At 45.6% G+C, this 25,208-nt stretch overlaps 1 protein-coding gene across 5 annotated transcripts in view; it reads right to left on the reverse strand.

Moving 5' to 3' along the window:
* Positions 1-25,208, reverse strand: part of LOC137357150 (rab11 family-interacting protein 1-like) — a 51,630-nt gene that overhangs the window by 18,237 nt on the left and 8,185 nt on the right. For 2 of the 5 annotated variants that reach the window (XM_068023245.1, XM_068023249.1), the window contains exons 1-4: positions 21,803-21,944; positions 20,969-21,347; positions 4,701-5,137; positions 232-1,060 (exon numbers count right to left, since the gene is read on the reverse strand). In XM_068023245.1, the coding sequence (XP_067879346.1) occupies positions 232-1,060; positions 4,701-5,137; positions 20,969-21,318 (1,616 nt within the window). In that variant the 5' untranslated portion in view covers positions 21,319-21,347; positions 21,803-21,944. Of the gene's footprint in view, positions 1-231; positions 1,061-4,700; positions 5,138-20,968; positions 21,348-21,796; positions 21,945-25,208 lie in introns of those variants that run through there. The other 3 variants (XM_068023246.1, XM_068023247.1, XM_068023248.1) reach the window with 3 other exon arrangements.

The raw sequence follows: 25,208 nt of genomic DNA on the forward strand, positions 1-25,208 counted from the left end.
GGCTCCACTCTGCAATGACCACAGCAGTGCCTCAAATCACAGGGTCAACGTTTCCCCACTAGTACTGCTAGATTAAGTTTGAACTATTCCCAGCTGGAAAAGGCAAGGGAAACCAAATTAAAAGGTGCAACTGCTGGAAGGCACTGACCATGACATTTCCACCAGGTTCAATACTGTTACTCACTGCAATGAGAGATTAGAGACCATTTGACAATGCATTAGGAAGCTTACTTGGGTTTGATAGCTGCTGTCCGGCTCGACCACACCGAAGAACTCGCTGGTTTCTTCACCTCTTCCGTGCTGTCTTCAAAGGGGTTGCGTGATTCCTTCGGCTCAGGAGCTTTGACTGGTTCAGATTTCCTAGGGAATAAAGACATTAATCCTCCTCTCTTGGTCTCCTCTTTTTTGCTCATTGCCTCTACTTTCAACACCTCGGTCTTCTGCGCAGGCTTTGCGATTGGAGCTTTCGTTTCCTCTTCCTCCTTGTCATCTTCAAAGGGGTTGAGTGACTTGGTGCCAGCTCCAGATGCGCTGACTGTTGCAGGCTTTTTACCCACCTCTTTCTTCCCAACACTCAAGGCCAACGTGGCTCCTTGCTTGCCTTCTTGCTCCTCCTTCAGGCCGTCTAATTTTTGGGCTTCCGACAAGTCACTTGCGCTCCCCGACATTTTGGCGGCTGCCAAAGTTGTCTGCTCGCTGGAACGAGGTTCCGATTTGGAAGGAGAAAGCGGGTTGGTGGTCTCAAGCGTGCCGGTGGAAAACCTGAAGGTCAAATCCTCGGCAGAGGAGTAAAAGGGACTACTGTGCAGTGACTTGGAATCGCTCTTTGGTTTCCCGTGCGTGGCTTGGTTTGGCTCTTCCGTGTAAACGTGACTGCCGTTGATGCAGAGATTAGACTGGGACACGGGGTCACTCTTTGGCTTCAGACCCCCAAACAGTGACAGGGGGTCCTTCTTCACATTCCCACCCGACAAAAAGTTCAGCTGTTTGGTGTCTGCACTTGCAGCCCTTTTGTGGCTCATAATCTTTGGTATGTACAAGGTCTTGCTGGAACTTTCCTCTGCAAAGGCAAAACGTCCACAAAATTAATCTCTCAAGGCCACGAATGAATGCTTTTTTTTTTTAGGACCATGACCTCTTCCAGACTGACCCACTGATATTCTAAAGCATCCCTTGGTGGTCTCGTGGTTAGGACTCTGTGCTTTCACTGCCATGACCTAGGTTCAATTCTGAGTCAGGGAAGAAAATTTTTGTTGGGCAAGGGCATTGAGAAGAATAAATCCACGATCCCAGTGAATGGCGCAACAGGCTAGAGGGGCCAAATGGCCTCCTCTCGTTCCGATGTTACTTTTTTCTGTACCCAGGGTGGTTATAATACGTGAAGCAGTGTACAGTTGTTGGTGGAGGGGGTTGATGTGGGGGGGCGGGGAGGGAAGGTGCCTGTAACTGCCCTCAGCGCATCTGAACAAAAGAGAAAAAAAAAACAAACCGAGTGCTTTGGGTTGGACATGTGAAAATCAGCAGTGATGCACCCCTTGGTTCAATAACCTGTTGACGCTCACTGCCTAGATTTGAAATGGAAGCAGCCCAACTTGGGGGAGATTCTGAAGAGATGTGGAACAGCTAGTCAAGAGGAAGAAGGAAGCTTACTTAATGTTGAGGAAGCAAGGATCAGACAGGGCTCTAGAGGGTTACAAGGTAGCCAGGAAGGAACTGAAGAATGGACTTAGGAGAGCTAGAAGGGGACATGAAAAAGTCTTGGCGGGTAGGATTAAGGAAAATCCCAAGGCGTTCTACACTTACGTGAGGAACAAGAGGATGGCCAGAGTGAGGGTAGGGCCGATCAGGGATAGTGGAGGGAACTTGTGCCTGGAGTCGGAGGAGGTAGGGGAGGTCCTAAATGAATACTTTGCTTCATTATTCACTAGTGAGAGGGACCTGGTCGTTTGTGAGGACAGTGTGAAACAGGCTGATATGCTCGAACAGGTTGATGTTAAGAAGGAGGATGTGCTGGAAATTTTGAAAGACATGAGGATAGATAAGTCCCCGGGGCCAGACGGGATATACCCAAGGTTATTACGGGAAGCGAGGGAAGAGATTGCCACGCCTTTGGCGATGATCTTTGCGTCCTCACTGTCCACTGGAGTAGTACCAGATGATTGGAGGGTGGCAAATGTTATTCCCTTGTTCAAGAAAGGGAATAGGGACAACCCTGGGAATTACAGACCAGTCAATCTTACGTCGGTGGTGGGCAAATTATTGGAGACGATTCTGAGGGACAGGATTTATGATTATTTGGAAAAGCATAGTTTGATTAGAGGTAGTCAGCATGGCTTTGTGAGGGGCAGGTCATGCCTCACAAGCCTTATTGAATTCTTTGAGGATGTGACAAAACACATTGATGAAGGAAGAGCAGTGGATGTGGTGTATATGGATTTTAGCAAGGCGTTTGATAAGGTTCCCTATGGTAGGCTCATTCAGAAAGTAAGGAGGCATGGGATACAGGGAAATTTGGCTGTCTGGATACAGAATTGGCTGGCCCATAGGAGACAGAGGGTGGTAGTAGATGGAAAGTATTCAGCATGGAGCACGGTGACCAGTGGTGTTCTGCAGGGATCTGTTCTGGGACCTCTGCTCTTTGTGATTTTTATAAATGACTTGGATGAGGAAGTGGAAGGCTGGGTTAGGAAATTTGCCGATGACACAAAGGTTGCTGGAGTTGTAGATAGTGTGGAAGGCTTTTGCAGGTTGCAACGGGACATTGACAGGATGCAGAGCTGGGCTGAGAAGTGGCAGATGGAGTTCAACCTGGAAAAGTGTGAAGTGATTCATTTTGGAAGGTCGAATTTGAATGCAGAATACAGGCTTAAAGACAGGATTCTTGGCAGTGTGGAGGAACAGAGGGATCTTGGGGTCCACGTCCATAGATCCCTCAAAGTTGCCACCCAAGTTGATAGGGTTGTTAAGAAGGCGTATGGGGTGTTGGCTTTCATTAACAGGGGGATTGAGTTTAAGAGCCGCGAGGTTATGCTGCAGCTCTATAAAGCCCTGGTTAGACCACACTTGGAATATTGTGTTCAGTTCTGGTCGCCTCATTATAGAAAAGGATGTGGAAGCTTTAGAGAGGGTGCAGAGGAGATTTACCAGGATTCTGCCTGGACTGGAGGGCATGTCTTATGAAGAAAGGTTGAGGGAGCTAGGGCTTTTCTCATTGGAGCGAAGAAGGATGAGAGGTGACTTTATAGAGGTGTACAAGATGATGAGAGGCATAGATAGAGTGGATAGCCAGAGACTTTTTCCCCAGGGCGGAAAGGGCTATCACCAGGGGGCATAATTTTAAGGTGATTGGAGGAAGGTTTCGGGGAGATGTCAGAGGTAGGTTCTTTACACAGAGAGTGGTGGGTGCGTGGAATGCACTGCCAGCGGTGGTAGTAGAAGCAGATACATTAGGGACATTTAAGCGACTCTTGGATAGGTACATGGATGATAGTAGAATGAAGGGTAGGTAGGTAGTTTGATCTTGGAGTAGGTTAAACGGTCGGCACAATATCGTGGGCCGAAGGGCTTGTACTGTTCTATGTATCGGTCACCAAACCCAAATGAGGAAGGCAAGAGTGTAAAATAGTGCACTTTTGAAAAGATTGAGATCATCTGTCCACTGTAAAACGAACACCGTTTTTGCCACTACCAAAAACCCGCACGCAAAGGCACATACAAAATTATCCAGCAGAAAAGTACTTGCACTTTAGCAGAATCTTATGTGATCAAAGCAGGTCAACGCACTTTGTGCACTGTTCTGTTCAGTGACTGAGTAACGAGATGTGCTCCCTTCCCCTGGTGCATTCCGGTTTATTGAGCGTGACCTTTTGTCTTCTCGTTTACAACAGTGGGTCATCCACTCATTCGTCAAAGCCACATAACAAAAGCCTCTGAATAGTGTTTACCCTGTATTCGCACAAAGCAATCATCAGCTGTTGTCCTACCTTGCTACACTGCGCAAGGGTTTATATCTCTGATTTACCTCTCCCCCTCCCAGTCAGTCAGTCAGTCAGTCATCGGAGAGAAATATTGGTTACGTTATGTTGGTGCTAGGAAGAAGCCCGTTTCACAATAACATTAATGAATCCTTTCAGAGTTATACATGGCGGAGACTGGAAATTCATCCCAGCTCCTTGCCTCCTCATTGGTTATAGAATGAGGCCATTCAGCCCATTGTGTCTGCGCTGTCTCTTTGAAAGAGCGACCCAATTCGTCCCACTCCCCTGCTGTCGACTTCCATAATGCATTTCCCACTTCCAACATCGACTTTCTCCACCTGCCCTCAGCTTTCTCCCGAGTGTGCCGAGATTATTTTGTGATTCTTGTGCTCAGCTCCCAATATCTTGGTCTCCACCCTTTTAACTCAGTTTATCTATCCCAGACTCGACTATTCCAATGCACCCCTGGCCAGCCTCCCACATTCCACCCTCTTGTGCTCATCCAAAACTCTGCTGCCCGGGTCCTCACTCGCTCTGTTCACCCATCACTCCTGGGCTCGCTGACCTGAACCGAGTTCAGGGTCCACGCAAGACCTCCATTTTAAAATTCCCATCCTATGTTCAAATCCCTCCACGGCCTCCGCGCATGCGCCTTGGGACGTTTTACCACATGAAAAGGCGCTTTGCAAATACAAGTTGTAGAAATAACAAATACTGTTCTACCTTCTGCAGAGTCGTGCAGTTGTATCTCAGTGAAGTCTTCAGTGGCAAAGTTCTTTGCTTTCTTAGCGATAGTTGGCGAGGCTGGAGCGGTGGGTATAACAGACATAGATTGAGAGAGTGAGGTACGCTGCAGGTTCGATTTCGGAAACAACATCCTCAGTTTGGATTTCTTTTTCTTCTCAGCAATCGCCGCATCATCGTCGCTGTCGCCCGTGCTGCTGATGCTGGGGATGATTTCCGACACCGAATCAGACAACGCATCCTTTTTTTTCCCCTTGAGTTTGTCCTTCAGCTTCCCTAAAGTCGATCGAGACTTGTCCTTCACCGAGAGGTCAAACATGCTGGCCGTCATACTGTTCCGTACAAACTGGATGTCTGCCTCGATCTCCCCTCGTTCTTTCTCCTTCTTCCCAGTCTTCGACTGCAGTTTATACCACCTTGCAGAGGAGAAGAAATCCATTAGAATAAACTCCTCCTCAAGAAATCATCAACATGCATTGACACGGCACCGGGCCACATTTTAGAAACGGGTCACAGACCACGAACATATACAAGAAATAATAAAACGGAAGGGTCAGTTAATCTGGTTTTGGTGATGGTCGTTGAGAAACAAACAAACAGTCAGGACACCAAGCACACCTCCTGCTCTCTGTACAGAACAATGAGACCTTTAACATCCCAGCCGAACCCACGGAGCCTCGACCAAAGCGCAGCACCTCAGACAGTGCAGCACTCCCTCGGTCAGGTCAGCCTGGATTATGTGAAGTCTCTGAAGTGGGCGATGAGCCCACAACTTGTGATTCAGATATGGGAGCTAGACCAACTAAGCCAAACTGGCACAAACACTGACCTTTTATATCGTATAAAAATGACAAAGCGACTCCTGAAAATGCAGCGGCCCAATGACGTCCTCAGAGCGCTCCAAGCTGCGCACGTGCGCAGCCGACGTCTTGCCAAGAGTAACTGGTGCATGCGCAGGAAAACGGTCTCCACTCCCAAGCACCCCTGCCGCCGCCCCCCCACAGACAGTGACGTTTCAGTGGAACAGACTGCATTTGCGCATGTGCCAGTACAGTGCCACCTAGTGGTTGCGTTGTCAGCAAACGCAGCCTAAAAGTTAACTGAGCCAGAAATTGATTCCATTTAACCAACTCAATGCAACAGTTATCACAAACTTAGCATTTTCTCTCCCTCACGCCCAAACACAGGAGCAACAATTTGCATTTATATAACACCTTTAATGGAGTAAAATAACTCAACGTAACATAAAAAGGTGCTGCACAGGAAAGTTACCAAACAAAATTTGACACTGAGCCACATAAGGATATATTAGCACAGAGGACAAAAGTTTTGGTCAAACAGAGGTTTTAAGGAGCATCTTAAAAAGGAGGACAGAGAGACAGGTAGCGATTTAGGGAGGGAATTCCAGAGCTGAGTACTGAGGCAGCTGAAAGCACAGCTACCAAAGGGTGATGAGAATTGGGGATGCACAAAAAGGAGGTTAAAAGGAAGATAATTTTGATGGGTTGTGTAATCCAGAAGTCCACCTGCTGTGGACCCTCACCTCCTGTGCAGTTTATAGCCCGGTGGGACAGTGACACCACAGCTAGTAAAAAGTCCGAGCTCAAATACAACAAGCTGAAAGGTCAGTGTAGTGTCCAGGCATCACAGGGCCTGAGACACTGTGTTTGATCACAGTCAAAGGATTATTAATCAAGCCCAATTTGGTCACCACACATCCATTCAGGCCAAGTGACATCCATGCTACTGACCAAATGCACAATCAGGGACAAATTACATTCGAAAAATATTCATTAAAAAAAAATCACCTAGTAACAAGGAAAGCAATACCAATTATTCATGTCTCTCCCGAGCAATTGCAAATCCCAATAGCTTCTTGCTTCTGCATTACTAGTTTGAACCACGCATGGATGAAATAAAATATCTGGTGCAACATTCCGACAGGGGATATGTCCTTTGAATTCTTCACAATCAACTCAGTGATTATTCCTTGGAGCAGAATTTCACAGCAACATTTTTTTTTTTTAATCTCCACCTAGACTGGGACAGTTAGATCATGAAAAAGAGGTGAATAAACATGGCCTAACCCACAAGAATAGAAAAGAATTCAAGGACGAGCATTACAGATATGCAGCTTCAAGAAAATAAACCAATAAAAAGTTGGCCTTTAATATCAATTTAGACTACTTAGCAGATTTCAATTGTAAATGACTGCTTTGCTGGGAATCACAGGAATGCTGTCAATTCACGCATGATGAATAAAATCTAGGACAGGAAGTAGAGCACTAATGTGAGAGAGAAAAGCAATCTGCGATGCTAGTCAAAGAAACCAAATGAGTTAACCATTCGTAGGCTTTCTATTTATTCATGTTTAGTTAGGTGGTGGTGTAAGATGGTGAAGCCTATTGAATTCATTTTGCCATTAATGAATGTTTTGCTATGTGAGAGAGAGAGAGAGAGAGAGAGAGAGAGAGAGAGATTACTTTCAAAGTTATGTTAAAAAAAAAAGGGATTTTGGTTCGATGTAGCACTGCAACATTTTGTAGAAGCTTCACTTGAAGAGAAACAAGAGTTGCACTAATATAGTGCCTTTCACAACCCAAAGTATTTTATAGCCAATGAAGTGTAGTCACTCTTGTAACCAGGAAATGCAGCAACCAATTTGCACACAGCAAGCTCCCATACACAACAATGTGATAATGACCAAGTAATTTGTTTTAGTGAAGTGGATTGAGAGATAAATATGAGCCCAGGCACTGTGGATAGGTTCCCCACTCTTGTTCGAAATAGTGCCATGGGATCTTTTCTGTCTCCCGAGAGGACGGGGCCTCGGTTTAACATCTCATCCAAAGGAAAGCCCTCTGCAGTGTCAGCCTAGATTTCCTTGTGTGGGACTCAAACCCAAAGCCTTGTAACTCAGAGGCCACACTGAGCCACAGCTGATGCATGGAAGAAAGAGCACAACTTTGCTGAGACTACGTTTAATGGACTAGTTAGTTTACTCCAAGTCGGGTAATTGTTAATCCTTGAAGCACACAACTCCGCAACGGTAGATTATCAGCAGTTTTGTAGTTTCTTTTTTAAATAAGAGAAAATGGAGGACAATGTCTAGAGACACACAGATGACAAGGTCATCGAGAGAGTCACCAAGACGATATCACTGACGAGAAGGCTTTAGTTATCAATAAAGACTAAAGAAACTGAAGCTCCTTTCAGTAGAACATAGGAGAGCTGTTAAAAGTGTTGAGCTCAGAAGGATTTAAGAGGTAAATAGGGTCAAATTATTCACACTGGCCCAGTGAATTGGAAACTAGAGTTCAGAAATTTCAGACGACCACAGTAGTAGAAACAGAATCCTTAAATAGTTTATGAAAAGGCAGCAGATACATAACTGAAAAGGGGGGAGAAAAAAAAAAGTATGGGTAAAAAAACTTAATGGAGAGGCAGTTCAGAAAGTAAACACAGGCATGACAGGCCAAATAGTCATCTTCTGTGCTTTGAAATTCTGTTCTTCATATTAACATCTAGTAACGAGTGACGTTTCACAGCAGAACGCAAGACTGATCAAATGTTGTGTGGTTGGTTGCACTTCATACTTCACTGGTTGGGAAAGAGAGGCCTGTCTTCATTTGAGATTCAAACCCTCTTGGATTGATCAATTACCATTCTTGTAAACAAGGCTCGATTTAAAGGTATGGGGAGAAAATGTGCAGCCAAATTAACAGCACCCATCACTGAAAAATGCTCTCAGGAATCAGGTTGAGCCTGTGGCTGACACACATTCCTAAGATGTTTTCATGAAAATGTGGGCACCGCCTGACATTAAAATGTCTTATCTCTTGACAACTAATGCAGCCAGGGCTCCACCTCATGTCAGTTGATGTCAATCTTGCTTCTTACAAGCGCCAGGAAAGGTCAGGGTACATGTCAAAGTGCCGAGTCGAGAATAAGACTCCTAATAATGTTGGCGTTACCTGCAACACAAAGATCTCCAAATAAGTCAGTCAGCAGGACTGAGCCTGAAAATGAGCTTCATTAAACTCCAAGCAGGTGGAAAATCATTTCTCTCGATGCCAGTGTGCCAGGTACCAGAGAATACAACCGTGCATGAGCAGTTGATGTATCTCCAGCTTTTGGTGCTGGGAAAGAGAGCAAAAGGGATCAACCCACGTCCAACAAAAAAAAAGGGTTTGGAGAAAGCACAACTCACGGCTGATCTTCGATCTCAACTCCACCTTCCCACACTATCGCCCTTTTCCCTTGAATTTTTGGCTTCTATCAGCCTCGCGTCTTGAAAATACTCAATGACTGAGCATCTGCAGCTCTCTGAGGTAGAGAATTCCACAGATTCACAACCCTTTGAGTGAAGAAATTTCTCCCACTCTCAGCCCTGAATAGCCAACCTCTTATTCTGAGACTGCGTGTTGTCGACTCCCAGGCGGGGGAAACATTTTCTCAGCTTGTACCTGGTCAAGCCTCGAAAGAATTTTCTATGCTTCAATGAAATCACCTCTCATTCTTCTAAACTCCAGTGTAATGTAGTCCTCGCCCTCTCAATCTTTCCTCATAGGACAATCCCCTCATCCCAGGAACCAGTGTAGTGAGCCTTCATTGCACTCTCTGGGGCAAGTACGTCCTTCCTTAGATAAGGAGACCAAAACTGTGCAGTGCTCCAGGTGTGACCTCACCTATGTCCTGTATAACCGTAGTAAGAGTTCTTGACTCTTGTACTCCAATCCCTTTGTAACAAAAGCTAACATACCATATAGTATACACCAAGTCCAATATGAAATTCAGGAGAAACCTCATTACCCAGAGAGGGGCTCAAATATGGAACTTGCTATCACAGGGAGTGATCATGACGCATAGCATTTAGAAAGAAGTACATGAGGGAGAAAGGAACAGAAGGATGTGCTGATGGGATGAGACGAAGTAGAGTGGGAGGAGACTCAAACACCAAAAATCTTTGGGGTCCTATATCCCGCTCCTGTGCTGCACATGCCATGCAATTCTCGTGTACTTCTGTCTGAGAAAGAATGTCCTTTCACTGGTCACTGAAGCTAACATGCAGGTGCAGCAAGAAATTAGGAAGGCTAATGGTTTGTTAGCCTTTATCGCAAGAGGATTTGAGTACAGGAGGAGTGAAGTCTGGCTTCAATTGTATCGAACCTTGGTTAGACTGCACCTGGAATAAGGTGAGCAATTTTGGTCCCCTTACCTTAGGAAGGATATTATTGTCATAGAGGGAGTGCAACGAAGATTCACCAGACTTGTTCCCAGGATGGCGGGACTGTCCTATGAAGAGAGATTGGGGAAACTGGGCCTGTATTCTCTATAGTTTCGAAGAATGAGAGGTGATCTTATTGAAATCTACAAAATACTTAAAGGGATAGACAGGGTAGATGCAGCTAAGATGTTTCCCTGGTTGGAGAGTCTAGAACCAGGGGACATAATTTCAAAATAAGGGGGAAGCCACTTAGGACAGAGCTGAGGAGAAATTTCTTTACTCAGAGGGTAGTGAATCTTTGGAATTCTCTACCCCAGAGGGCTGTGGAAGCTCAGTCATTGAGTATGTTTAAAGCAGAGATTGACAGATTTCTGAATACAAATGACATAAAGGGATATGAGGATAGTGTGGGGGGGAAAAAGGCATTGAAGTGGATGATCAGCCATGATCATACTGAAAGGCTCGATGGGCTGAATGGCCTACTCCCGCTATGTTCCCGTGTTCCTGAACAGTCTGGCTCCAATTTTAAAGTTTTGTCCCCTTGTTCTTGACTTCCACTACCAGAGGAAATAATTTCTCTCTATCGACCCTATCAAATCCTTCAGTCATCTTAAACACCGTAATTAGGTCACCTCTTAAATCTTCTATACACAATAAAAAATAATCCTCATCTAAACAGCCTCAATTCTCATAGTGCAACCCTTTTCAGGGAGAACATTCCAGATCTCGGCAACTCGGTGAAACTTTTTTTCCTCGTCTCCCTTTTAGATCTACCGGTTAGTGCGATGACCTCTGCTTGCATCTTGCAGATCAGTCTTTGCTGCCTTCAATATCTTCAGCTTCCTCAGCGACTAATTCACCCGACTCCCCAATGCCTGTCCACCATCGACAAGGTGCAAGTCAGGAGCGTGACGGAATACTCTCCGCTCGCCTGAAGGAGCACAGCTCCAACAACACTCACGAAACTCAACACCATCCAGGACAAAAGCAGCCCGCTTGATCCGCACCACATCCACCACCAACATTCATTCCCTCCATCACCAGCGCAAAATGGCAGCAGTGTGAATCATCCACAAGATGCACTGCCTTTAACAGCACCTTCCAAACCCTCGACCTCTACCACCTAGAAAAACAAAAAGGCAGCAGACGAATGGGAACTCCATCAGCTGCAAGTCACACATCATCCTGACTTGGAACTATATCACCGTTCCTTCATTGTCGCTGGGTCGAAATCCTGGACTCCCCTTTCCGTCAGCACTGTGGGTGTACCTGCACCCCAAGGACTGCGGCGGTTCAAGAAGGAAGCTCACCACCGCCTTCTCAAGGGCAATTAGGGACAGGGCAACAAATGCTGACCTTGCCAGCGATGCTCACATCCCATGAACGCAGAAAAAGGAAGGATCAGAAAAGAGAATAGCTGGCAGGTGCAGATAGGAGACCACACGGTCTTCAAATATAACGGCTTTCTTCACCTGTTCCTGTCCCAGGTCAGCCTCCAGCACAGCTCAATGGCAAGAGGGTCATTCTGGAGAGGTGGCCAAGGTGCATCCAGAATTGCCTATACTATTGGAGAGCCGGTAGTTCCTCTGGCTTTAGTTGCAAGTCCATCTCACAATACTATATACACATACACAGGTGACATCACATTCTGCGATCTCTCCTCTCCACTCTCCATTGCGTACCTGGGAACAGTTCAGGTGGCACATGTTTATCAGCAAACAACCTTTGAGAAACTTGCACTGCTTACAGTACAAATCAAGCCACTTGCACAAAAATACCGGCTGGTTATGCAACTAGTGAATTTCAAACTTCCGTATAACCAGGATTTGCAAGCCAGTTTCATCGCAACAGCGAGGTACTCAGTTATCTCTGCTGCCTCTCACCTCCTCTCCTAAGCTTCAGCCAGCATATCAACAAGCGGTAGGGAAGCCCAGCATGGGGAACGACCACTGCCGAAGGCCCTCCGTCATATTATATCAAGGGGCTGGAACGCCTGCGACACCCCTATTACTATCAGCACCAGAGAACATTTGACACGGAATGTAAATGGACATTGTAAATGTAATCTGTAACGGCAAGTGTCAGGAGGCATCTCATGTACTGTATTGAAAGCAACTGATCTGTATTGTACTTTATATAATGTTAAATTTGAACTATTCATGTACTTTTACAATTTTATGAATAAAGTTTACTTTTGGGGGGGGGAAAATAAAATCAGAGATTGATCTCTACCAGATGGTGAGCCAAATAAAAACAAAGCTTTGCATTTATATAGTGCCTTCCACAACCACCGTACATCCCAAAGTGCTTTCAGCCAATTAAGTACTTTTTGAAGTGCAGTCACTAGAATAATGCAGGAAACACAGCAGCCAATTTGCACACAGCAAGCTCCCACAAACAGCAATGTGATAATGACCAGATCATCTTTTATTTTTTGGCGATGTTGATTGAGGGATCAATATTGGCTAGGACACTGGGAGAACTCTCCTGCCATTCTTTGACGTATCGCTATGGGATCTTTTACATCCACCAAGGGAGCAGACAGGGCCTCGGTTTAATGTCTCATCCGAAAGACGGCACCTCTGACAGTGCAGCACTCCTTCAGCACTGGAAGCGATAGCCTTGATTTTTTGGCTCAAGTTTCTGGAGCGGGTCTTGAACCCACAAACATCTTACTGAGGAGGCGGGACTGCTACCTACTGAGCGACGGCTAACACAGAGCTAGGAAGAGGAGACGCAAGGCCAGAAAGGGCATCTCAGGGAATTACGGGTGGAAAGAGCGAATGGATGAAAACAGTCAATACTGCCTGAACAGTGTTCAATAGGACATTAAACTTGAAACCCATCCATTGCATCCCCAGGTTTTGCCCCAACCACAGCAGAGGTGCGAGCCACAAATCCAAAATGGACCAAGTACTGGGCTTCACACTGACTGCAGTAAAACCGCTCCAATAGATTCGGTCAATCACATTCATGCTTTCAACAGGATTAGTGGCCGGTCGAGATTAAACGTGTTACTGCCATTTGCTTCCCAGTGACGAGAGTTCTACAACAAACAGTGGGTCTCACTTTCTCATGCATGGAAGGAGCCGTGATGAAATAAACAATTAAATGGAGGAATTATGAAGTTAAAGAGTCAATTATTAAAAATAGTCATAAGAACTTGAACCGCAGTCAAAACGGAGTCGCGGCCACGTGACCCCTCAGTACTGGAAATAAACAAACTTGGCTGCAAAGATGCAACCTCGTCTGAAATAACGCAGAGGAGGCCCCCTTTGAAATTGAAAGGAGAACTATCGCATCTGACATGAATGGATTAACAAAAGGATGCTGGAGATAGTCTAACTCACAGACAAAACCAGGATGAATGGGTGTGAAGGAGAATCATAACAGAATAGTACCCAAACATTAATTGATAGCCATGGTTATCATATCCTGTCCCATTCTGTGGTCACAACAGGGGAGAGGGCCACGTGTCTCTGAACAGAAACTCCAGCAAGAGATTTTTACCTTAAAAAAGGTGGTTGGGGGGGGAGGGGGAAAGAGGGGAAAGAGAGAGAAAGAGAAAATAAGAGTATGAGAATATTCAGGGAATTGTTTAAAAATAAGTAGTTACCTTTTTTGTAACCCATGAGTTTGTTTATTCGACCCTAAAGACACATAGGCTAATGCATCAATTTAACAAAACATAAATGCCATAATTTGGGAGGTGAACAGTGGGAACCGACACCCCTTAACACCTGCCCGTAACACACTTCTCTCTCAACAACCGCCTCCCCATGAGCAGGCAGTGCTGCTGCCTTGCACTACTCTCAAGGCAGGTTTGTGTACTGAGCAAATCTGCTTTGGATGGGTGAATGTACAATTAGAGTTTATATAATGCCCTCAAACAGCAGGAAAACATCCCAAGACATGTGCGTAATGAAACAAAATTTGACACCAAGCCAAAAGGAGGTGGCATTAGGACAAGTGACCAACTGCTTGGTGTTATGAAGGTGCTTCTGTTTTTCCTGTCAAAATATTTTTTGAGGAATTCATAGTCAAACTGAGGAAATGTTGAACCAGTTTTTTTTCCCCCAAGAGGGTCATCAAGCGGACACTGAAAGAACTGGTTTGGCAACAATGTTTACTGGTTGTCACATGACTCAAGTTAAAAATAGAACAGAAACCCTGGTAACAGGGGAAGATGTGGGCAGAGAAGTGACAGGTGCCCCTTGATAGGACGAGCCCGGGAACAGCAGCTCGCACCTGAGAGCAGAAAACATGCAATCTTTTGCTTTTAGTGTCAGTGTGTTTTACTTTCTGGAATGAGATGAAGTTAGCCTGCTGTTGAAGAAGTGTCAAGGAGGGAAAGAAGACCACAACCCAGGTCGTTTTCCAGCAACTCGATAAAAGACCCCGAGAGGTCCATTGTGTCAATTCACCTCGTCTCCTGTCTTTGAAGAAAAGCCTGCTAAATTAATTCTCAAACGCCGCCTGACAAGAACTGTTCTAAAAGATCTCAGTGACCCAGCTATGTGGACTCGGAAGTTTGACTGTATGCCAGTTCTGGAACACAATATATCTCATCTGCTGTTTTCTTCAAAAGTGAGCAAGTATTCAGCCCAAGTGTTTTTTTGTCTGTAACAGAGCTCTGAAGCAAAAAAACCCTTTTTATTTTTCCAGTTAACGTGAGAGAGAGAGAGAGAGAGAGAGAGAGAGACCTGTGGAAAAGTGGGACTAGAATAAACAGTGCACTCCTCCCCCTTCAGTCGGAACATTGGTCAGAGAGGTAGGTTTTAAAGGAGGGTCTTATAAGGAGGAGTGGGAGGTAGAGAGATTTAGACGAGACAGATAACCCAAGTTCACAAAAGCACTGAAGCTTAAAAGCCTAGTCAGGAGGCCATCACACTGCAACAAGGCTGCATTAATACAAAATACCAGATGATGTGGCTTTTTGCCCTGAAGGGAAAATGCTGCGACCCTGTACCCAGTATTTAACCCCAGATACTTCTAGTTTTCCCAGATTTTTCTATTTACCCTTGCAAGCAGACTGTTTGTTGGGAGGTCAGAAATCATGTCTTTGGGTATTGAAGAGTCGATGTCCAAAATGGTAACTAGAAACACCTTTTTGTTAAAAATTAAACAGTTTGCAGCCCAGCTCCAACAACACAGCTTAAATACAAGATCTCAAGGTAGGGAATAAACATGGGCTGTGTATATTGCCTCGTCTGGCTTGTCGCCTGGCAGTCTTCCCAGACAGGCAGATTTTCCATCAATAGCTGCACAATCTTGACATGTTACACTTTCCAGATGAAGCACTGCACCCACACACACCTCTCTACAAAAGGCACTGATACAAAATGTGATTCTATTTGAATATAGACATCACAAATCGAACCACACACAGGAGATAGAAGTCACCCAAGACAAACTGCTACCTCTGGCATGAAGGTTTAAGACTTGCATTTAACAGCAGCTTTCTCCACCTCGAGACGGCTCTCCGCTCTTAACAGCCAATGAAAGACTTTCGCAGTGTTGTCACTTGTTGTAATGTAGGCAACGTAGCAGTCAATTTGAACACAGCAAGATCCCTCAAACAGCAATGTAATAATGACCAGAAAATCTGGGGTTTTTTTTTTACATTGGTTGAGGTATAAATATTGGCCACAACAACAGGGAGAACTCCCCTACTCTTCCTTAAATACTGACGATGGAATCTTTTTACTTTCACCCGAGTGGGCAGATGGGGCCTTAGTTTGACACCTCATCTGAATGACAGTGCATCTGACAGTGTCGCACTCCCCCAACCTCCCCGACAGTGCAGCACTCCCCCAAGCAGTCGATGAAACCGAGATGGTTTATTACGTGTGTTGTTTGGTATGCAAGCCTCCTGTTCACCGACGCACGATGCTGTATTTGTTTACACAGCAAGGCTTCACACAGTTTTCCACTGAACAAAACACAAGAGGTAGCTGCATCACTGGGTGGGAACACTGTCAAACAGAGTAACAGGGATTACAGCAGTCAGGAAGAATTCCTGCCATGTACTGAGTAGACTGGTTTGTGCAAGTTTGGAACAGTGCTGTCTTGTCTCCCTCGTCCCTTTCCCTTTCGGGGTCATTTCTTCACTTCCAGCACACACACACACACAGTCATCTGCTTTTCTGACACAGCCTGTAGTCCAACGTCCACTAAATCAGTGAGAACAAGTTACTCAGAACTATAAAAGCCAGGTCATAAGGGAAGGAAGCAGTACACTGCACAACGTACCAAACCGAGTTACTACTCATTACTCAACTGATGACCTTTAAATTCCAGCGAGACACCCACTTTATCTCAGTTTGACTGCAAAGCCGAGATTATGTGCTTAGAATTGCACAGAATCTACAGCACAAAGAATCAGGCCATTCAGCCCAAATGGTCTATACTCCCCACAAGCCTCCTCCTCCTCCTCCTCAGCACATCCTGTAAGCATTATCTTTCAGTTCCTTTCTCCACCACGCGTTTAACCTAGGTTCCCCTTGAATGCATCTCTGCTATTCACTCCCTGTGGTAGCGACTTCCACTTACTCACCACTCTCTGGGTAAAGAAGTTTCTCTGGACTTCCTCATTGGATTTAGGAGTATTTATGTTTATATTTATGGTCGCTAGTTTTGGTCTCAGCAACAAGTAGAAAACTTTGTACCCACGTCTACCCTAATAATCTTAAAGACCTCCAGCAAGTCACTTTAACATGGGACCGGCATACATACTACAGCATGAATGCACAAGTTTTTTCAAATACTTTTATTTTTAACTATACTCATCGCAACAGTTGAATATGTGTCGCACTTGGCAATCAGTCACATATTGAACACTGGTTCACAACCAAAGCTGGGTTTAAAAGGGGCCTTTCAACAAAACTTTAGTGTTATTTCACTGGCAGCTAATAGAACAGCAAGTAGTTAGGAAAGCTAATAGAATATTATTGTTTATTGTGAGGGGAATTGAATGTATAAGTAGGGAGGTTATGCTTCAGTTATACAGGGCATTGGTGAGACCACATCTGGAGTAGTGTGTACAGTATTTAAGGAAGGATGTAAATGTGTTGGAAGCAGTTCAGAGAAGGTTTACTCGACTATTACCTGGAATGGGCGGGTTGTCTTTTGAGGAAAGGTTGGACAGGCTAGGCTTGTGTCCACTGGAATTTAGAAGAGTAAGAGGCGACTTGATTGAAACATAAGGTTCTGAGGGATCTCGAGGAAAGTCTGCTTCCTCTTGGGGAAGAATCTAGAACTGGGGAGGGGGGGGGGGTCACTGTTTAAACATAAGGGGTCACCAACTTAAGACAGACATGGGACAGCGCAGTGGTTAGCACCACAGCCTCACAGCTCCAGCGACCCGGGTTCAGTTCTGGGTACTGCCTGTGCTGAGTTTGCAAGTTCTCCCTGTGACCGCATGGGTTTCTGCCGGGTGCTCCGGTTTCCTCCCACATGCCAAAGACTTTCAGGTTGATAGGTAAATTGGCCATTGTAAATTGTCCCTAGTGTAGGTCGGTGGTAGGAGAATTGAGGGAAGGTGGGGACGTGAGAAGGAATATGGGATTAATGTAGGATTAGCATAAATGGGTGGTTGACGGTCAGCGCGGACTCGGTGGGCCGAATGGCCTACTCCTGCTCCTAATGTTGTATGTTCATATGTTCATACCCTCCAGTGTCTCAATCAAGTCCTAATCTTAAAATCCGGTGATGTTCAGGTCAATTGCAGCATATTTAATTGACTGAGCTAAGCAAAGGCTGGGATTTTCCTGCTCTGTGGCACTTTGGGCAGTGCTCTATCAGGAAAGCCAAGTTACTGTCACCCAAATCCCGTCCTTCCGAGCTCCAGATTCCCTGCTCCTCAGCACAAGAACTCCCAAGGGCGGCCTCCTTTTGAAATCCCCCCTGCAGCCTTGCCCCGCCCCCCCGCCGTAAACAAGCGATCTCATCAACCCAGACAGCACTCGATTCCTGATCCTGATTTGTGCCTCAGAGCAAGGCCATTTCAGAGGGCAGTTAAGAGACAACCACACTGCCGTGGGTCTGGAGTCACATGTAGGCCAGACCAGGTAAGGATGGCAGATTTCCTTGCCTCATGAACCAGCTCGGATTTTGTGACAATCCTGTAGCTTCATGGTCTCCAATGTCTATAATTACATAAATCTAGAATAGAATGTAACTGAATTTAAATTCTCGGCAGCAGTGGTGGGATTTTAACTCATGCCTCTAGATCATTAGTCCAAGGCAGTGGGTGACCAGTCCACTAACATAACAACTGTGCTTCTGGTACGTTCTTTGTGATGCCCTTCCAAAAACCATGTCAACTTTCAACTTTTTTTTTTAAAACCTTCCTTCAGAAATCCCTCAAAAACATGAAGACGAAAGTTTCCAAATTTCTCCTTTGCCTGCTCAGAATTCCTTACGTTCCCTGTCCTGCAAGAGGTTGTCCCATTTGAGCAACCACCCTGAAATACAAGTCACTCTGCAAATCAGATTCTACTGGTTGTTATGGATACTATTTACAACAGTACACACTGAGGCAAGGTACAGTCTGAGGGAGAAAGTCCTCTCTCTAACTGATAAAAAAACAAACTCAAATTTGACGTGGTTTAGTCAGGAGGACTAATTTCTTTCACAAACACAAATGCTATCTTAGGTCAGTTAGTACCATCGTTCCCTCATTTAGCCCCAGCCCAAGCTCATCCATCAGCACATAACCTGTTCCGATGAGTACTGTGGCTCGGTGGCAAATTTTGTCTCATCACGCTCCTTGAAGCACCTTGAGGCGTTTGATGTTAAAAGACACTATATAAATTGAAGTTGTTGTTGGGTCAGTGATTAGTTTGCGGTTTGTGAAACCTTGCTGGGTGAAAGTTGTCTGCTGCACCAACAGAAGTAACTGTACTTCAAAAATGTAATTGCTTGTAAAATTTTTCTGGACTGTTCCGAGGAAATGGTACAAGTAGGTTTTTGTTTTCCCACACTGCATCAGAGAAACATTTCATCAGCACGTGTATCAATTCACATTGTGCACGGGCTGAGTGTTCATTAGAAATTCCATGATCTGTTTGTCTTTCGGGGAGGTTCCTATTTACAGCTTTTCAGCAAACACACATTTTAAACTCAGCATGGAATGTTTCCATAATAAAAGCATACCACCCATACTGATCCTCAGTACACCCTTTACACAGTGTGTGCAAACAGCCTTGGTAAAACACATCCTGTTGCAAAATATTGTCATTGAAACTGCCCAGAAAGGTTCAAAGATATGCAAAGAATGAGCACCCTTTCTTTCTCAAGCTCTCTCGACCATGTCTCGACAAAATTCATTTACGTTAAACTTTCTCCCTGCTATCCAACAAGTGTGGAATGCCTGTTAGCCAAACCCAGGATCCTTTGTGCTCACTCATTCTGGGAACTGACGATTTGGTAATTTGTCCTTTTAGCTCACACCCACTTAAATTGAATTCCATTTGGCACACATTCCATAGAAGATCCCAACAGCCAACAGACTTCCATCCCACTGGGTTGGACCCCAACACAAGCCTCGCACACAAAATATCATTCCCACAATCCTGGGAGGACACAATCTACAATGTTCACCCAATACTGGATGAGCAGAAACCACCAACTAAATACTGGGAAGACTGAAGCCATTGTCTTCAGTCCTCGTCATAAACTCCATTCCCTTAACCCCTCTTTCCTCCTTTAAGACACTCCTTAAAACTGAACTCTTTGACCAAGCTTTTGGTCATCTGCCCAAATATCTCAGTTGATCTGAGAACGAGATCTCATATCTGTCCCATCAACACCCTCCCTTTTGTTATCTCTTGCCCCACCCCCGCTTTACTTGCTTAAAACCCATTACATTTCTAACCTTTGCTAGTTCTGATGAAAGGTCACTGACCTGAAAGGTCACTAACTCTGCTTCTCTCTCCACCGATGCTGCCAGACCTGCTGAGTATTTCCAGCACTATTTGTTTTTATTTCAATTCGCTCAGTTCTATTTTTAAGCCTTCTCAAGACCCCGAAAAGCCCTTGTTCTGATAAAAATCAGCAGGCTTGACATGACTGTGAATATTCTGAACAGCCCCAAAAAGCCTGGCCTTCCTGGAACATTGTTATCAGCTCATCGACACCCTTCATGTTCTCAACATTGCTGATGTTATACACTACTCGCCTTTGAGCAAGGGTTCTCCATTTTAACAAAAAGTAGGTCAACCATCATGCTCTGCGGTCTTTCAGATACATGTCCTTTCGAAAATACAGTGATCAGAACTGGCTGAAGCATTCCTAAAAATAAAAGCACATCAACAAGTGCAGCCTTTGCAACTTCCTGTGTCAAGTATGCATTTACTGCCTTTTGTGCAACTATTAGCTGCACGAGTGACCGGCTTCGGGTTTTGCAAATGTGGAATAGTGGCTTTCCAAGGCTCATTGATAAACTCAGGCTGTTAAATTTTGGTCTAACAGAATTGCAAGATGTGCAAGTGTTATCATGATGTCTCACGCCAGCAGATTTTACAGGTGCAGAAAATTGGGCAGATTGCACAGTACAGTTTGGCTGCTGAGCTGTGCCCAGACCAGACCAGACCAGACCAGACTGGCACGCTATGTTCAACCAAGAATCTGTAAAATTCATCAACCATATGACTGAACTGGTATTCACGCAGGACAGTGAAATGCACAGGATATCCTAGAGAGCCAATTGTTATACTTACACTAGCTAGTCCTTACACTAGTACACCCAATATCAGAATAATTATTAAAAATGATATGATACAGAGGATCAACATAACTACACAGAACTCACACAGTCCCCACAATTGCCCCCAGCAAACGCTAGCACTGGAGGAGGACATTAATTTATATTTTTGGGCACCCAAGGGGGCTGATTTTGGGAAGCCTCACTCCAAGCAAGAGCCACACAAGCAAATTCAAGTACGTTCTCAAATTCCAGTCCATTCGAACGCAGGAGCAAAGATCGAAACGCCCGTTTAAAGTCAAAGATGTGACGTACCCCACTTTGTTCCTGGTTTTCCTTTCGTACAGCTCGCTCAGGTTGATGGTCGCCTGGCCCAGGAACTTGTCCAGGCCCACCAGGGCTCGGTGCATGACAATCAGGTAGAGGGTGCACTTCTCCGGGTTGCGCTGCAGGAGCACGGGCAGCTCGAACTCGGCCTCCTCCCTCCACAGCGGCTGGCCACTCTTCTCCGCCACCGAGCTGGAGTACTTCTCCTTGCCCAGTTGCATGATGGCATAGGCATCGTTGGTGCCGTCCTTGCCCTTGCTCCGCAGCCCCCGGGCCTGGATCACCACCACCTTGACGTGGGTCGGGTACCACTTCTGACTCTGTGCCAACAAAGACATGCCGGATCCCTCAGAGCAAAATAAAAATGCTGCAACCCAAAAACAGAACAAAAAGTTTAGACTTATTTGACAGCAAAAAAACCCCCACAAAAACAGAAGAGAACAAAATTATAACCTTAACTAAATTTTTTGGTCTCAAAACAATTGTGAGACCAAAACATAATGGTAGAATTATTTGAGACTCTAAAATAATGTTTTTCCTGTCTCAAATAATTCTAAGATTGTGTTTTTTTTTCTATTATGAGGCAGAAAAAGCCTGATTTTACAAATATTTTAGACAGAAAAATCATTTTCGTATTGTTTGAGACAGATAAAAAATATTTTAGTATTATTTGAGCAACAAAATGCAACAAGAAAAGTGTCCGGCAACAAGATGTTAAACTGGACATATGCCAACCACAGCCCCGACTCCATTCACTTTGAACCGACTCCCCAGCAACTTATAGCAACCAACCCGCCCGCCCGCCGACCTGCTCACCCTCACCCCTTTCAAAATTCCGTTTTCGGCGAGAAGGGCGCCCAAACTCACTGACCGCCTGCTCCCCGCTGCCGGCCTCGCCGCCGGAGCCGCCCCGCTGTTGCGACTTTCCCACCTCGCTACATTGATTCCACCTGACTTCACATAAAGGGCAGGCACGAGCGACCGCCTCCCCTCCGACCCTACTGGCCCGCTGGCCTGCCAGTCAGCGCCTTCCCGCGCTCCGATTGGCGCGTCGCCATGCCAGTCAAATGACGCTAGCCCCGCCCGCCCGCAAAAATCTGGGTAAGGGGCGGGGCCACTTTGGGCCCTGTTGGATAGCAACAAGGGTGATGTCATGGGTAAGTACAATGATCCAATTCAGAGGGTTGGGTTTTTTTTTTCCAAACACATTGGGAGTTTGTCAGGAAGCTTTATTTTACAGCACAGCAAGCTAACTATTTCCAGCAACAGCTTGACACAACTTCACCGCAATGCAAATGTTTGATGTTATTTATTAGGTGGTGTACTCTCGGAGGCCAAGCTCATTGCCACGTCTGAATTCTCGTCCCAGTACACCGACTTCTGACCCTGCTACAAATGCTTTTCAGCAATTCTTTCATGGGATGTGGGCAAAACCAGAGTTTGTTGCCCATTCCCAATTGCCCTTGAACTGACTGGCTTGCTCGGCCATTTCTGGCTGTGGGTCTGGAGTCACGTGTAGGCCAGACCAGGTAAGGACGGGCAGATTGCCTTCCCTAAAAGGACATTAGTGAACCGGATGGGTTTTTAGCAACATCAATGATGGTAGAATGAAACTATTACGGAGACTAGCTTTCAATTCCAGATTTTTTAATTAATTTAAATAAATTCCACCAGTTGCCATGGTGGGATTTGAACCCACGTCCCCAAGGCATTAGGCCTAAGCATCTGGATTCCTAGTCCAGTGACAATACCACTGCACCACCATCTCCCCCACCCCCAGCATATGGTCCAGCCAGGTTTAAGGTGAGAGGGGCAAAGTGTAGAGGGGATGTGCGAGGCAAGTTCTTTACACGGAGGGTGGCGAGTGCCTGGAACTTGCTGCCGGGGGAGGTGGTGGTGGAAGCAGGTACGATAATGACGTTTAAGAGGCATCTTGACAAATACATGAATAGGATGGGAATAGAGGGATACGGACCCCGGAAGTGCAGAAGGTTTTAGTTTAGGCAGGCATCAAGATCGGCGCAGGCTTGGAGGGCCGAATGGCCTGTTCCTGTGCTGTACTGTTCTTTGTAGTCTTTTTGTACAGTTCTAGCATAACCTCCCTGCTCTTATATTCTATGCCTCGGCCAATAAGGGAAAGTATTGCATATGCCATCTTGACCACCTTATCTACCTGTCCTGCTACCTTCAGGGACTGTGGACATGCACGCCAAGGTCCCTCTGTTCCTCTACACTTCTTCTAATCCTACTATTTATTGTCTATTCCCTTGCCTTGTTTTTCCTCCCAAATGCATTACCTCACACTTCTCTGGATGTAATTCCATTTGCCATTTTTTTGCCCACCTGACTAGTCCACCACCTGTAGTGTACAGCTTTCTTCCTCACGCAGCCACTCAGCTCCTGACCTCATTACAGCCTTGATCCAAACATGGACAAAAGAGCTGAACTGAAGAGGCGAGGTGAGAGTGACTGCCCCTGACATTAAGGCAGCATTTGACAGAGTGTGGCATCAAGGAGCCCTCGCAAACCTGGAGTCATTGGGAATTCGGGGGAAAACGCTTCACTGGTTGTACCTAGTACAAAGGAAGATGGTTGTGGTTGTTGGAGGTCAATCATCTCAGTCCCAGGACATCACTGCAGGAGTTCCTCAGCATAGTGTCCTAGGTCCAAACATCTTCAGCTGCTTCATCAATGACCTTCCCTCCACCTTAAGGTCAGAATTCGGGATGTTTGCTGATGATTGCACAATATTCCGCTCCATTCGCGATGGCTCAGATACTGAAGTGGTCTGTGTCCATATGCAGAAAGACATGGACAACATTCAGGCTTGAGCTGATAAGTGGCAAGTTACATTCACGCCGTACAAGTGCCAGGCATTGACCATCTCCAATAAAAGAGAATCCAACCAGCTTCCCTTGATAATCAATGGCATTACCATCGCTGAATCCCCCACCATCAATACTCTGGGGGTTACCAATGACCAAAAATTGAACTGAATCAGCCACATAAGTATGTGGCTACAAGAGCAGGTCAGAGGCTGGGAATTCTGCAGTGAGTAACTCACCTCCTGACCCCCCAAAGCCTGTCCACCATCTACAAGGCACAAGTCAGGGGTGTGATGGAATACTCTCCACTTGCCTGGATGGGTGCAGCTCCAACAACACTCAAGAAGCTCGACACCATCCAGGACAAAGCAGCCCGCTTGATTGGCACCCCATCCACCACCTTCAACATTCACTCCCTCTACCACTGATGCACAGTGGCATCGGTGTGTACCATCCACAATATGCACTGCAGCAACTCACCAAGACTCCTTCGACAGCACCTTCCAAACATGTGACTTCTAGCACCTAGAAGGACAAGGGCAGCAGACGCATGGAAACACCACCATCCAACCAGCAAGTTCCGCTCCAAGCCACACACCATCTGGACTTGGAACTATATCGCTGTTCCTTCATCACTGGGTCAAAATCCTGGAACTCTCTCACTAACAGCACTGTGGGTGTAGATACACCACATTGACTGCAGCGGTTCAAGAAGGCAGCTCACTGCCACCTTCTGAAGGGTAATTAAGGATGGGCAATAAATGCTGGTCCAACCAGCGACACCCACATCTCACGAAAGAATAAATAAAAGTATCAACCACAGGACCAACTTTTGTATCATCTGCAAACTTTTTTATTGTGTCCCCTACATGCAATTTGCAATCAATGATATATGCCACAAATAGCCAAGCACTCAGTACTGAGTCTCCCTTCCATTCACAAAAAGACCCGTCAACCAGAACCCTTTGCTTCCTGCCACTGAGCCAATTTTCAATCCAACTTGTCACTTTTCCTTGGATCCCATGGGCTTTTCATTTTCTTACCAGTCTGCCATGTGGGACCTTGCCAAAAGCCTGGCTAAAATCCATGTAGACTCATCAAACCTCCTTGTAACTTCCTCAAAAAATTAAATCCCGTTAGCCACACACCATTATCCTGAACAAATCTGCTGACTGCCCTCGATTAACCCCCGAGCCTTTCGAGATGATGATTTATATGGTCAGCATTTTCTTCTGATAATTTTCCCATCACGGAGATTAGGCTGACTGGCCTGTAATTACTCGGTCTATCCCTTTCTCCCTTTTTAAACAATGGTACAACGTTAGCAGTCCTCCAGTTCTCTGGCACCGTTCCTGTAGCCAGAGAGGATTGGAAAATGTTGGTCAGATCTTCCGCCATTTCTT

Source organism: Heterodontus francisci, chromosome 47, assembly GCF_036365525.1.
Source record: "Heterodontus francisci isolate sHetFra1 chromosome 47, sHetFra1.hap1, whole genome shotgun sequence".
NCBI lineage: Eukaryota > Metazoa > Chordata > Chondrichthyes > Heterodontiformes > Heterodontidae > Heterodontus > Heterodontus francisci.